The following is a 15822-nucleotide window of genomic DNA, read 5'->3' as shown; positions in this document are numbered from 1 at the left end:
CTTTCCTTTGCTTTACTCAAATCTGCTTCCTCAAATATTTACTTTCATGACATGGTCTTTCTTACTGTATTTATTTTAATTTTGTGTGCAGTGAAAAAACAGCGGAAAGGGAGAGAAGGCAAAAGGTTTCTGTTATTTGAAATTCGCCACAGCCTGTTTCCTTCAGGGTCCCTAGCAGTGTTTGTGTTTGGTTTTCATTTGTTTTTCCCCGTTATCAGCATCCCTTAAGAAAGATATTTTGTAGAGAACTGTTCTTCTTAGATAACCTAGGGATATTTTTATATTTGAATTATGACTCTAGGCATCTTTAAACAATTTACATGAAGTCTCCAATAGCTGTAAACGCTCCCTTCTTTCCCTCCCGCCGCCCCACGCCTTCGGGATGAGGTTTTGTCACTTCCAGACTTGTCTTAAGAATTCACGGACAAAAGGGAGGATGATGACAAAGCACAGCTTTTGTGTTTATAGTTATTAATATAGGCTGGATGCAGTGTTATTTATTTGGACTGCTCCATCATTGCAGATAACCAGTTTGTCGAAAAAGAAAATTGTGGGAGAACTTAGGATGCCAGATCCACGGCTAGTTTAAGCTGATATTGAATTCAGTGGAGTTATGTTGTTTGATGTTGCCAAGGGGCCCCTACTATTTTCTCAAAAATATTTATCTGATCAAAATATGTCCAATTTTTTTCCTCTCTCCCTAGAATAATGTTTGCAGTTTTTTATGATAATCTGAAAGAATTGCAACTCATATTCTCCTCATCTTTAATTCTTCATACTTAGCAAGCCTGTATATGAAAAGCCTGAAATGAAAACGCATTTACACACAACAGTTCACATCCCTGGAAGAAGTGTTCTTCGTATTTTCTCGGAGATCAATATCGAGAATTCACTAAGGAAAAACAAGTGTAGTACTCTATATTTTTTGATGCAGCAAGGTAAGAGCAGCTATTACCTAGGAAGACCTTCAAAAAGGTTCATTTTAATTCTTTGTGCTTTCCTACTGTAGTCGCAGAGCACAAAAAATGCCACATGAGCCCAAATTCTGTGCATCATAGATGTCTAGCCAGTTCGCTGTTGCCATAACTTAGCAGTAAACCTCCTGGTGTCCTTCGTGACTGCGATGTACTAGTAAAAATGGTGCAGAGATGGTGTTCCTCAGTGCCTTCTGCAGCTGGTGTTTTTCTTTGGACAAAATACATATATTTTACAGACCAAGAAGCACTCCCACAGCAGACACCCCAGCAGCCCCGCGTAGTTGTGCCACACACAAGCTCAGTTCAGCCACTTCATCCTCAGGCTCTTTAGCTCCATTTAAAATGTATCTCCAGCAAAGCTTGTGGGAAATGTTCTACTGAAATCGGTGGAACAGGATTTTACCTCGGTTTATTTTGAGCAAATATAGTTCTTACCTGAGAATTAATTATAGGGAGTTTGCAGTTAAGAGACCTGCCAGTTGTCATGGAGGAGGAAGGCCTTATCTAATGCTTGCTTTCACCAAGAGAGAGACATGCACTAAATTAAATGGGCTTTGACTGAGGCTCTAAATTAGCTCAGGCTTTTCTGTGAACCATGAAAAGACAGGTAGTTATAGACAAGTAGGTACCGAAGCAGCTGCAGGTTGGTATCGAAATCAAGACTAACAGGCCCCGGACAAGAAGTTGTGTATGCGAAGAAGTCTGCCTGTACGGTACGACTGTCGGCGTCAGTTGTGAGTTAGATGGATGGTCACGTGGATGCCGCTGTAATGCCGACCCAATGGGCAGCGTCGCCCTGTGTCTCACTCGTGCTTGTCCTAATGGCCATGAGGCACGGACCCAGCTTGTCCCGTCCTCACATCGCTGTCCTGACCGCAGCCCCCAGGGTGCGTTGATGTCCCACGCTGGTGGACACCACCCGTTTCACGCCTGTTTTCAGAAACATCTGGGGTACCAGGACGTGGGCGAAGCCCCTGGGAAGCCCTGTCTGCTCATGGGGGAATGTGAGCATCTATTGCCAGTATTGCCATAGGGTAGGAAGTCCCAGATGGCGTGACGAGGTGCTGGGTGGGGGTTAGGACCGGGGCTCTCCCCTCGCCCTCTCCTCCCTGCACCCTGGGGAGCGCTGAGGGCGCCGAGCGAGGCCGCGGGAAGTTGGCTTTGACCTTGACATATACTTTAATGGGGATTAATGTTACGAAGTAGAAAACTCTGACCTTACTGTTATTTATTTACGCAACATAACCGCTGTAGTCGCACGCAAAGACAGCACCCCAGGGCCACAGAAATTATTAGCTGTGGACCATACTGCAAACCAGCCCATTCTTCAGCTGACGAGCAGGTACTTGCGAGCAGTGTCCCTGATTTCAGGGAGGGCTGTGCTCTGAGCTGTAAATCCTCCCTCTCAGCCAAACCTGTGAGTATTTCTAAATTTCGCTGTCTTTTCCTGAAATAGCCTAATGGCCAATACTGCTTTTATGAGATCATTTTAATAATCCCAGTCTCTGCCTCATTGCATGGGCAGCATTATTAAAAAGGTAATAAACTGCTACAAAGACATGTGATAGAAATAATTTCATAAATAATGCAATTGCCTGGAATCATTTACATTTGCCGTAGAGTTGTGGCATGAAGCGAAGTTGCTGTTAGGCTAAAAATTGCTCTAGATATTCCTGCCTGTGAACTATGGGAAAAGGCTGAGCTAATACACCGCTGAAATTGCGGCTTGGTCTGTCCCGTGCTTTTGCTTTCTTCCTCTGCTTCCAACGCCCCCAGCCCAAGCAAGGCTCTGAGGATGGACAATAGGCCATTCATCATGTCGGCTGAAATACACTGTTTTTCACAGGTGCATTTAACCTAAATCCTCTCTCAGAAGACGGATTATCTCTCAGAAGAACTCTGTCACCACAGTCTCTTTTCAGTAGCCACGTCAACCGCTGCCACAAAGGCTGTACATGAAGGGATCAATGGTAGTTTTATCTCAAATTGCACTCAGTGTGTGTTTCTTCCAGCTGACATTCATTTAAATGCTTGCTCTAAGACATCTTTTCTCCCTGTAATAGAAAAAGGATTGGACATCCTAAGCATTGTTTCCTGGGGAAAAAGAAAATTAAAATATTCACTTGGCTAAGCATGAAATATTTCGGATGCGTGTGTTTAATCAACAGTGAAAGCAAGTGTAGTTATGTTTGTATTTCGTAAATTAAAATGCTAAAATTATCAGATAAGAAACATCGTACCTTATTTCACTGCAGCAGCGCTAATGAAACCATTTGGGAGGGGAAAAAAAAAAAGTCACTTTATAATTATGAGCACTTTGCTCCAAAGAAACATTGGTGCTCTAAGCTGCAGCCCAGTGGCTGCGCTGCCCGCCGGCGTGCCGCATCCCTCGGGAAGATAACCGCTGCCCTCGCACACGCAGCCTCCCGTACGCACTGCGTTTGTAGTCCACTCGTATTCCACGTGTTTCCATCTGCTGAACAGAAAAATAGAGGGCAAGCGGAGAAGGATATATTGAGGGATACTTGTGGTATCATCTGTCTGGTGCAGATCTTCTGTCGGTGATGTGTGTACTTTGTGAGTCGGAAAATAATTCGCAATGAAAAGGTTAGTGCATGGACCTGCAGCTTATCCCTGCGAAGGCTTTCACCCGGCGACTGCAAGGTGTGGGTGAGGGTGAACAACCCCTGGCTCTGCAGTGCTCATGTATTTGGCTCCTGGACCTGCATAGATTTTCTTTTAATTAAACAACAGAGCAAGATGTTACAATAGATACTACAAGTCTGGGATTTTTAAGCAAACGTTCTGTCAAAGCATGAGGTCAAACCTTAGCGGCAGGTCGTGGGCATGTTCTGGTAGATACAAGCGATGCAGTCAGACACCCAAAGGTCAGATTTCCTCGGAGCGGGGCTGGAGGTAATTACTGATACTCAGTTTTATGATGTGCTCTGGGAGTTCTGCAGTTTTCGGTCATCGTTTATATTCCAAATAAGGGCTTGATCTCATTTTCACAAAGTCAGTGATAAAACTCTTCCTGATCTCAACAGGATGTATTCTATCTCTAAACGCATATGTTTCTGACTGAGGAACATTTATCTGCTCCTGGGAATCCTGCCCAGCAGCGGGGAATGCTGTGGTGAGCTACACGCGTGAGACCTGTTGTGCTCGATTCGGAGTTGGAGGTAACGTAACCTGCTGATGGGCGACTTAACAGATGTGAGCTGAAAAGTACGCACGAATAGATCAGACCAAAATGACTAGCACTGCTGTTTTTCCTCACGCTGCTCCAGGTCTGCCTGACCTCTTCCATCCATCCCCAGCTGCGGCTGGAGGTGCTGGGCGAGGTAGTACTGCTCTATTGACCCGGGCGGCCGGCCGTGCCGATGTGGCCGTGGTGCCAAGGTGGGTCCTTCCTGGGTAGCGTGGGTGTCTCTGAGTGGCAGCGGAGCTCTGAGCAGCTGTCGCACACCCTTAGATATCTTTTCATCCATAAAGACGCATCTTCCTCCCGCGTACTTTTCAAGGTTCGCACCAACCAAATGGGCAAGTGCCTTGAGACATGTCGTTCCTGCAGAGCTGGCCAAGGGCGTGCGCGGTCGTCGGGCATGCAGCGTCGACAAGAAGCTGCGACGGAAACTGTGTGCCTGTCGGTTCTGGAAAAGGCTTCTTTAGGGTAATGCAAAGTGTTCAGCTTGCAACTTTTTACATTTGCTGCTGCAGAGGCAAAAAAAAATGGGCAAGGAAGGCTAGGGAGGAATGTTTTCAGCATTTTTAAAGGTCCTTTGTCCCCAGAAGAGTTTTCATCAAAACACTGACAAGGTCAGCTCTTCCTGGGGTAGAACCCAAAGCTTCGGTTTAGGAAACAAACAATCCTTTTATCTCCTAATTTCAGATGTGTCTCTGCTCTCTGTGGACCTGAAATCTCCAGTTGACAACACAGACCAACAGATTCTCTCTTACAAACGCTATGTTTAAAATAGATGACCTTTCTTTATATAAGGATGCTAAACTCTTGTAGCATCTTTTTTTTCAAATGGATATTTTTATCTTCTTTGATTTTTCTCTGATCTTAGCAGTGACCATGAGCCAGGTTATCAGTAGAGCAGTTGCATTAACCTGTATAAGAAGAGATTTACATTTTTAGTTCTTGTTACCACCATTGCGGTTAGTAGTATCAGGGAACCCAAAACATTCAATAGCAAGTCAATAGGTCATTTTTTGAGTTTGTAGTGGTTTAAAGAGGTGGATACTCGGCAGCCAGCTTTCTGTTCTGAAGTAATACACATGTTTATCGGAAATGTGGGTTATTTTTATGTCTTCCTTGGCATCTGATTAGAAAACACTCGGGGGTGTATTTCAGAAGAGGAAGACAGCATACTGAACAGTGCTTCATTTAATTTGAACTTTGTATCTTGAAAGAACTTTTCAACCAAGCTGCTGAAAGTGGTTGACGAAGGGATGTTTGCTTTCAAGCTAATTAGCAGTTTGAGAACCCTCAGTGGCCTGAAACGAGCCTCCCCTCTCATTTAATGCAGATACGTCTGCAAAGAAAATTTGTGAATTAGCAAAATCAGTGAAAGTCCTTCCTACTTTCTCAACTAACTGTAACAAATTTCAAAGTGTTAAAATAATTACTTAACTTCTAACACATTGGATTCAAATTAGAGGACAAAACATTCAGTGTAGAAAAGCACCTTCAGCAAAAAGAGCCACGTAACTCTAAGGCCTCCTAATCAATGAGTCACAGTAAGGTTTTAATGGTCTGATTTATTTAAAAAAAAATCAGTTAACTTGCACAATTATTTGTCAGTTGTAATGCTGGTCATTTACGGGAGTATGCAGGGAATTACTTGGTTACCAGGTGAGAATTAAACATGCCTGGAGACTCCCTGGGGAACGGGTCTGGAGAACTCTGCGCGAGCCCCACCTGAACTCTTGGCAGTGTGTTCCCAGAGCTCAAGCATGCCCGTGTGCTCAAATTGTAAAGCCAGCCGGCCGTGGCTTTCAGCTTAGAAATGGAAGGAAATAAAGACAGCCTAGTTCCCTGAGACGTGCCTGGATCCACTGTCCTCATCCAAAGGTTGTCTCTACAGCGATCCAGTCCACATTAACTACATACTAATTTTACACTGGGAATAAAGATGACTTAGAAGGAAACCAATAGCCTGAGAAAGACAGAGACAGAAAAGGCATTAGAATTCGAAGTTAAAGATGGCTTCATCAACAGATACAACTAAAATGATCTACGGAAGAGATTATCCAGTAAATAAGTTTCAACCATCTAGCTAAAAATAAAACATAAATTAATAAAAATACATTCACAACTGTACAGAAATAGTCTAAAACATCACTTTCTTCTGGATTTCTTGGGATGGCAAAAATGCTGAGGGAGTGAGTGCAGAGCCTGGCAGGGGCAGTGCCGGAGCCGGGTGGTCCTTGAGCTGGAGCATATTGCTGAGCTTGTTCTGTCATTTATATTGATTTGTATTTTAACACGTGCTAAGGGCACCTTCAGCTTTCAGAAAGGCACTGTTGTTTCCAAAGAGCTGAAATTGATAACAGCAGTAAATAATTCCTGGGGAGCTGCTGGTGCTGCCGCTGCCCAGGCTCCTGCACTGGAGGCCAGTGTGGCCAGTCCTGTGCTCCAGTGTACGTTTAATGTAATACGTGCATTGATTGGTGCCAGCGCAGCAGTGAAATGAAGAGACAAGTAGCTATATGCTACTGTCTTCCAATTATTGAGCTGGAGCAACTGCTACAGAAGCAAATATATGGTACTGGACTCCTGCAAAAATAAATTACAGTGGTGAATGTTACTGACTGCAACAATTTGGAGACCTATAAGCCGGTTGAGAAACTTCTATTAATATCACTGCTACTGATGTGTGAAATATAACCTCTGTCCCTGGTCTCTGCCAGCTGGCCTGCGTGTTGTTGTGCTGCTGCACGAGCAGGTCAGGGAGAGGCTAGCCAGGATGGAGATTTGGTGGCCGCAGTCAGAGCATCTTGCATCGTCTTCCTCCTCCTCGCTTGGTACCGTCCTTGCAAAGACACTGCATCTGTCCCACTTTTCAAAGCAGACCTATGCCTGTGGCTTGAGTAGCCCGTGTGTGCCCACCAAGAGAGCTTGGTGTGACACAAGGCAGCCGCACCAGCTCCCTTCGGTGAGATGGTGTCTCCTGAGTCTCACTGGAGACCGTGTTCAGCCCCGCGGTTGACGTGGGCAGATGTCCTTTGCGCTTGCGTTCACGCCTCGTCTCGCGCTGGGACTTTATTCCGCCGCCTCGGTGCTGTCCCGTGGCGGCAAGAAAAGGCTCGTGCCAATTCCTGCAGTCCGTTTCTTAAAGCCTTCTCGGGTGGAAAGTGCCACCTGAGCTCTTCTGCAGTGATACAGGATTGTTTGCTAAATTTCTCTCCTAATTTCCCAATCCAATTGCGCAGAGCTTGATTGGCATTAAGGATGCAGGAAGGCTTCCTCATTTTCTTTCGAATTAGTTAAATTGGGAAATAATTGAGCAGGAAAAGGCGGGAATTAATACACGATTTTCAACGCAGGTCTGAAAGTGGCTGAGGGGGAAAAAGCAGATTGTGCTGCAAGGCACGATACTGAGCAGACAACCGAGTATTTTGCTAGAAGAGGTGATATTAGGCTGAGGGAAGGTTTTTCTGGAGTCTCCTTAGATTTTGCCTCCACAAAGACATTCAAGTTTCAGTGGGATTTACTGGGCAGGATCAGGTTTTCTGTTTTCACTGACTTGGAGCAGAAGCAAACGGAGCAGGAGGCAGAGCTGACGGTGAGAGCGAGGGGCCGGGGATCACCGCGGGAACTAACGTCCCATCCTCGCCCACCTCCCGCCCCGAGACGCCCACCGCTGCGGATAACTGCGCTGTTTTGAGGGGGAGTACGTATGCGAGGAGGGGCGAGGAATGAAATAGGAGATTTTCTTTTTTTAACCTGCAAGTGCAACTGCAGATAAGCGCCGCGGGCTGAGTTCTACTGCAGGCAGAGAGGTGGAGAGTGCAGAGGGGAAGCTTGGCAGCGTCGCAGCCTCGCTGAAAAGCCATCGGCTGCCTTGGAAAAAAGCAGCAGTGAAACACCTGCTTCATTGCATCTGTTCGGCAGAAGCTCTTACATTGTTAAGCAGCGAGCGCGGAGAGTTTTGGATGTAGCCTGCGTACCACGTGTTGCAAGGGTTGTCATGGTGAGTGCTGAATATCGAAGTACAGACGCACATAAAACCTACACAAGCTGCTGGTGTGTAAATTAAAGTTGCCCTCAAGTAAAGACACGGAAAACTCATGTAAATGATGCATTCAGTATTTATGAATTGCATCCTGAGAGACTTCTGTCAGTTAAACTACCTCTGTAACGGGCAGCAGACTGTCTGTTCTTCAAACCATCAATAATTAATGCAGACTCGAAAGAGTTTTATGTTAACATAAAAAATATATAACGTTTGTGTCTGCTGTCTTTCCAGAATCACTGTTTTGGACGATGGGAGCCTCCGGATTGTCAACGTCACCAAATCCGATGCGGGAAGTTACACCTGCGTGGCCACAAACCACTTCGGGACAGCAAGCAGCACGGGCAGCTTGGTTGTGAAAGGTAATTACAATTTTTTTGCGTATGACTGATACTTCATTTTATCGTGGGAAGCACATCCCAAGCAGCCCCGTGCACGCTGCGCCTTTCCCCTTCGATGCTGACGCAAGTGGAGCCCGGGGGATTTAAAGTGCCTCCTGCACCTCGGAAACCTGCTGAGCCTCACGGGCTGGGGCCAAAGTTAACAGCAGAAGGTGTCTGTGGTTGCACTGACTGATGGTGCTTACAGCGAGTTAATGCATTGGTTTTTGCACGTAGTTTAAAATTATACCGCAAATGATACGGGAATTGTAACGCAAAGCCAGGTCCCTGGTCCATAGCGTTGTATGACTTGTTTCTAGCGATGGCCAGTAATCGTGCTTGAGAAATACTTGCTGTCGCCGCAGCCAGCTGTGTCCTAAGATTCAGTTTTGCAAAGCACGTGCATAGAGCCATGGCGTACCTGTGGAGAAATGTTGCCCTCGGCATGCTGAGATTAGATGGTGTCCTTTAAAAACATGTCTTGTCTAGTTCAACTTTATTTGTTCTTGTTATTCCTAAACTTCTATTATCTTTTTTAAAACCTTCTGAACTCTTTAATACAGCTTGTCTTGTTGCAGAATGATGCAAGAGTTTCACCCTTGCAATTCAATGTCATAATTTTTGAAAAGATGAACAAACTCTGATTTAATTTCATTATTTCTTATCCAGGGCTGAATTCCTGCACTTCAGGAATTTGAAGTGTTTATTCATGGGTGTTTGGAATTTTTCTGTCAAATATTTTTTTCAAAAGAGAAATCTATAACATTTGACAAAAATATTTAAAGTAGTAATTTGATAAACAATGAGAGACACTGACAAATGTCTTAATTTTTGTCCTGCTTATGAGTGGTCCCATGTCTGATAAAGTATTATAGGCAATGAATATATAGATTATTACACTTACAATCACTCTCCATCTCCTCCTTATTTGGGGAAAAACCTGTATTGGATAACAAATCAGGAAAGATTGATTACAAAGCAATAAGTCAATCACAAAGCTCTAATGCTGTCAGTTTTAATTCTCCCATATATTGGCATTGATGGATAGCATTCGGTCGGAGGCTCTCCCCATCAATTATTTTTATGGTATATAGGGAATACTCTGAAACGTTTCAATGCAAGTTTGAATCCATGGTTTTTATAGTCAGAGCACATTTCAGCAAGTAATGCCAGGATCAAGGGAGTGCTGATAAAGCTGGCGAGCCCCTCTTACAGCTGTAACCTGCCGGAGACAGCGGGACAGCGGCGGGTTTTCTCGGAGTCAGATGTTTGGCTCTGCCTTAGCTATCCTGTCAGGTATTTATAGTTAGATGGGATGTCTCTGGGTTGTGCTTCATGCCACTTGGCCCTTCTGCTTTCCTTACGCCAAGGAGCCAACGGTGCCGCCCCAGGGTGGAGGGCTGTGTCACCCCTTCGTATCTTCTGCTGTAGCATATTGACACCAAGAGTTTTTCAGGTTTGGGATTGCTTGGAATAGCTTGTATGGCATTTGCCCATGCCGATGCTGGTCCCTGTGAAGATCAGCATTAGATCTGTATATGAGCTGAGTCGGCCTTTTCTTGATGTGTGTTGTCCTAAAGAGGCACCCACAGCAAATAGCTAAGAAAGCAATGCTCAGGGAAAACAAATGTATAAAAGACCTTGTCTATTATTAAAAGGTTCGACCAGCTACTGTCTCCCCCAGAGCAAAACTGGAGAGGAAAATAGTAGACACAGCCCAATGTCCTTCCCTGGGCTCCACGGGGACCACAGGAGGGTGACGCGTGCTCACGGCAGGAGGCACCGGCTTTGCATCTCCAGAGTGGGCACAGCTGAGGTCGTCCTAGTTTTCTGAGTGCTGCAAGGCACCAAGGGAGTCGAATCCAGGTCTGCAGTTCAGGGACCACTTGTGCCACTGTAAAAAAGCCAGTCGTTGAAAATAGGACTGTGTTTCATTTCTGTTATTGAAGTCATGCTCTGTAATTCATGGCTTATCCTTTCTTCCTCGCAGTACCCAAGGAATAGCCCGTAACTCCAAGCACAGTAGTCAGCAGCTATTGTACCTGATCTTTGGGTTCCCATGGTTTAGAAACCATTTTTCTTTGCGGTAAGGTTATAAAGGATTAGCAAGTACTTTTTTCTCCCTCAGTGCTCCGTTTTAACTCGATTCCATTAGCATTAATGGGAGCGACACATGTGCATGAAGCAGAGAATAAACTCTTAAGCCCAAGATGTGGATATTAACAGCAAACTGAGAAATGCAATTTCAAAGTCTATCCCATAAAAAGTATAAAAGAGCAGAAACTATTCTGAACTCCAAATGAACTGTGTAAAATACTGTATTTCATACTGAAATGCTTGAGTTTCTCTGCCCTAAGTAAAATACCAGCAAGTTTTGATGGAAACATGACTGAATACCTTCTTTTAACTCAGTTTTGTGGTGCACAAAAAGACTATTTATCAGCTGATGAGTTTTTTGACCTTAAGATATGCTTATATTCTTTTCTAACTATTCTTATGTCATTGAGTAAAAAATGTGAAGGTCAAAAGACATTTTTTCTAACCTTCCTGTGTTCTTCCATTAACATTGCAGGTTCTGGGGTTTTTTTCCTTTTAATTTTCTCTCTCTCAGGGAGAGATGCCAACAGTGTCAAAGACAGTGTAGGCAAGGATGGGAGGAGGAGGAGAATATCTGTTACACCAGAACCAAGGAACTTACAATAAATATCTGGCAAACAACCAGAGAGTGATGAATAAATATACATATTATGCATGAGTAGACAGCTTAAAAAATATGAAATTCTGACAGGTGCCCATAGGGCTTGTGTATTAACATGCTGTTGTCAGAACTGGTGAACCTTGGTAGTTTTCCAAACCAGCGAGACTGTGGTTTGAGTTTGTTCTGTTGGTTGATGCTAAATGAGAAGTGCTCTGGCCTCTGAGACCTGAAACCTTGCAAACTTGCTGGTACGGTTTGACCTTTAAATTAAAAAGCAGGATTGAATTGGTAAGGATGGAGAAGAATCCCACAGACAGTGTTTGGAACTATGTAGAAGTAAAACATGGGGTGTGTATAAATACTAATTTTCCAGTTTTTTTCCCAGGTTTTCCTGTACTTGAGGCTAAATGTTCAAGTCTTCCAACACAGAGAAAGACTATAGACTTTCTCAGTACCAGGGGATTAAATGACAAATAGTATAAACAGGCGTAGACTGTACAATATGAGTTTATTTGTATTTAATGCAGTGATATAAATTGGCCAATACAGCGGCAGCTCGGAAATAGGAAGCTAGTTTCAAGATGTTGCAATAAAAGCTCTGAACGTAGGAAGCGCACAGGGAGGTTCCTGGCGCTACCGTCCCAGCTTGCGCAATGACTTAAGACCCAAGTGAAGGTTCTTTGGCACCACTAGGTACGGAAGAAGCAGCAAAAACAAGCTAACAAGAGGAATGGAGATGATAATACCGTATCGCCACTGTTTCCTTCACGAGATGAGAAAATCCTTGTCACGCAGGTTGTTTCCCAGCAGACACACTAAACGTCTTGATGAGCCCGTGGCCAGCTTCGCCTTTATGGCGTTGGATGCGAACGGATGCGTAGATGCGTGTGGCTGCTTCTCAAGCACCTGCTTTGCTTTTGGCTGTGTTCTGAGCTATCAATCTATCAATATATGTAAATACATGTGTTTATGTAAACGTTTACATAAGTTCATGTGTAAATGTAATGGTTCGGCTTGACTCCGCAGCCTGTAGCCGATGGTGCGGTCCGTCGTCGTTCCCAAGTGGGCAGCAGCGAGGTGTGGTGCTCCGGCCGCGAGCGGTGGCAGAGGTGGGCAGGGCTGCTCCCGTACTCGGAGCCGTGCGCTGTGGAACCGCCCGCCGGGGAGTGGTGGCAGGGGTTGTCCTGCGGTGGAGATGCCCTCAGGTTTCTAAGCACTCCAGCCTGCCAGAAGCATCTTTCCGTACCATTTACTATCTGGTTGCCTTGGATGGCAGACCAGGATGATGCAGGCCTTTCCAGTCTCCTTATCTCTGTGGTTTAATGGCCAGACACCGCATGTGAATGCTTGGTGGAGTCTGTACCCCTCTGTTCTTCTTGGGAAGTACAGCAATTCCAGTCACGTTGTTGCATCTCTGACAAGGGCAAGTTCCGATGACTTTATTTGCCTCTTTCATTATGATGCACGTTCAACATTTTCCTACTGCCGTTAGCTCGTCTCGTTTGGACTGTCATGGGAGGGCTCAAGGAAGGAAAAGCAAGGGAACTTTTGTTAGTTGGTAGCCGTATCGCTTCAGCAGAAAAAGAATACAAAGATAATGTCAGTAGGTTATTTATTCCTCACACTTGAATAGACTGATAGTCTTGATTTTGTCCAGCACAGTGATCCAAATTATTTCCTATAAAATTGCATATTTTCTATTCCAAGCCTATTCCTTTGTGTGACTGTTGAATTGCTATATTGCACTTAAAATTGAAACAATTGATTAAATACTGTAAATTCTGGCCCATTGTGGAGTTAACTTTTCAGAGACTTGAAATGTTGCTGCCTTTAAACCTGCAATTTTCCCTGTGTTATTCTAATCCATTAAAAGTATCTGGGCTTATAGTTCAGAGGCGGTGCTGTGCTGATCAGCGTGGACACAGCCTTTGCGCTTTGTAAAAACGGTGTCGGTGGTATGCGGTGGTCTTCCTGGCCCATCCTGCCATCTGTGGTTGTCACCGTTGGGACGTCACTTGATCAGTATTTAACTATGTTCTTTGGAAAATGTGTTGTGCTTGCCTCGTATCCGTGGGGCTAGAGTGGATTTATATTACTGTGGATTGTCTTAGTAGATGAGGAGCAACCGTTTTTTCATCCTCAGAGATTATGAATATTATGCTGCTCATTGTGGTGGGTTGACCTTGGCTGGATGCCAGGTGCCACCAAGCCGCTCTATCACTCTATCACTGCCCTCTGCAGCAGGGTGGGGGGAGGAGAAATTAAGAAGGAAAGAAACCATGTGAGTCAAGATAAAGGCAGTTTAATAAAGCAAAGGCCACGTGTGGAAGCAAAGGAAAAGGTTTATTCTCTACTTCCCATCATCAGGCAATGTCCAGCCACTTCCCGGGAATCGGGGCTTTAGTATGCATAGCAGTTGCTCCAGAAGACAAATGTAAAAAACAAATGCCCCCTCCTCCTTCTTTCTCTTAGCTTTTATGGCTGAGATGACATCATATAGTATGGAATAGCCCTTTGGCCAGTTTGGGTCAGCTGTCCTGGCTGAGTCCCCTTCCAAGATCTTGCCCACCCCCAGCCTACTGGTGGGGCACAAGTGTTGCAGAGACAGCCTTGATGCTGTGCGAGCACTGCTCAGCAGTAATCAGAACACTGGTGTGTTATCAGCACCTTTCTGGCTACCAATACACAGCACTGTGAGGGCTGCTATGGGGAAAATCAACTCCATCTCAGCTAGACCCAATGCACCCAGAAGGAACGGAAGAGGGTTTAGTTCTCCAGCTCCACAGGAATGTGCCAGTGGAGAGACATCGCTCTCTAATGACTGACCATCTGTCCGCTACTGCATGTTTCAGAAGTTTGGGTTTGAATGTGGCTGATAATGCATGGTACAGGAGTTCTTCAAGTCGTTTGTGATTTAATTTCCACCTAATACAGTAAGCTGGTACGTGCTAACGAGCACACACGCCATCAAACAGGATTGCTTATGCCTCCTTTTCTATTTGTGCATAATGTTCTTCGGTTGGGCGGAGGTGACTTTGACACCTTCGTATCCATCAGCCTTCTGAAGCTGAACGGCGCAGAGGCTGGTCCCGGATGCACGTGCACCAACAGTCCTTATCGTGAAATACCAGCTATTGAATTTCACAGGAGTAGAGTTTCATAGAACATAGAATCACAGACTCGTTAAGGTTGGAAAAGACCCCCAAGATCATCCAGTCCAACCGTCAACCCAACACCACCACGCCCACTAGTTTAGTCATTTGTAGTTCTTTTTACCTTTGAAGATGTCATCATAACCCCCATAATCGTGTTAAAGACAACTTCAGTTTGATTTTTATGTTTTTAATGTATTATTTGTTTATAAACTTAAGGGTCCAGACAGGCTTTTAAATTAATCCCATGTTTATGTTACAGTAGTCTAAAGAATAAAACTCAGAAAATAGATCAAGAACAGATGGAAAATCATACAGTCTGAATGATATCCCTCACAGGTTTTCAGAGACTTATTTTATTCTTTTGGAAATGTTTACAATTCTGATTTTTTTGGTTGGATATTAATAGATAATCTCAATCCAGAGTGAATATTCAGAGTGTTACTATACAAGTTTTGAATCACAGTTGGGTGTTCCTCACAGAATTATTCCCATGCTTAGGATGGGGTATGTGTCTATTTATATAGCGTTTTATACTTTAAAATAATTTCTTTCCATTATCACAGACACTGATTCTGCATAACAGAGCTAGTGCTGCTGACTCTGTTCTTTGGTATCTGCTTTGGCCTCAGTGCCAGCCTTAAATCTAACGCTATGGCCATTTGCACTACTGAGATCAGCAAATGCTGCACTTGCCTCCAACTGAGCTGGTTCTTAAATAGTGCCATTACTGACTCCATCGGTAAAAAAGGTGGTGCTTAATAAACCTGATTTTCTCGTAGTCAAAAATACCTATAGCTATTTTGAAATATATCTACCAACCTCTGCAGAGGTGCCAGATGCATTAACGACACGTCTCTCCGTGTTAGGGTGTAGTCTGCGTGGATCCGCCTGCGGAGGAGCTGTGCAATGGTTGTACTTTGCAGTTGTACAAAGGAGTGTGTGTGTTTTCGTTGAGTGTCCCTTTTCTGTCTTTTTAATCAGTGAATACAAATAACTCCAGCAGCATGAATTTTGCCAGCTGTTCTCAACAACGTCGTGACTCCTTCTGAGTAACTGGGATATCGGTTGCTTGGGGTGGGGGGTTAACTTTTTTCCCCAAGAGGCAGAGAAATCCATATATAAGATGCTGGGTTTTTTTACATTAACCAGGGGAAAAATGCAGCAGATACTTAAATCTGTTGACCCATTTAAGCACTATCCACATTACCAGAAAGCCTGTCTATACCTTCTGGATTTTTCCCCCATCAGATACGTTGCTGCTTCTTTGCTCATCTGGAAAGCTGTCCCAGAAAGCTATTGCAGGCATTTTCCATACCGTCCGTCCATATGTCGTGGGTTTAGTGGTTAGTCATTTTGAAACATGAATAG

At 44.4% G+C, this 15822-nt stretch overlaps 1 protein-coding gene across 1 annotated transcript in view; it reads left to right on the top strand.

Annotated features, from left to right (window-relative positions):
- The window catches only part of LOC309408786 (contactin-4), a gene marked incomplete at its 5' end in the record, with an annotated part of 167408 nt that overhangs the window by 118985 nt on the left and 32601 nt on the right, over positions 1-15822 (top strand). Inside the window, one exon of the mRNA XM_082004733.1 lies at positions 8456-8583. Coding sequence (XP_081860859.1) covers positions 8456-8583 — 128 coding nt within the window. The remainder of the gene's footprint in view (positions 1-8455; positions 8584-15822) is intronic.

The sequence above is a fragment of the Phaethon aethereus genome (genome assembly GCF_964289735.1).
Source record: "Phaethon aethereus genome assembly, chromosome: 11".
Classification (NCBI taxonomy): Eukaryota; Metazoa; Chordata; class Aves; order Phaethontiformes; family Phaethontidae; genus Phaethon; species Phaethon aethereus.
Note: the sequence above shows the minus strand (reverse complement) of the source record. Positions and strands in the feature narration are given on the sequence as shown.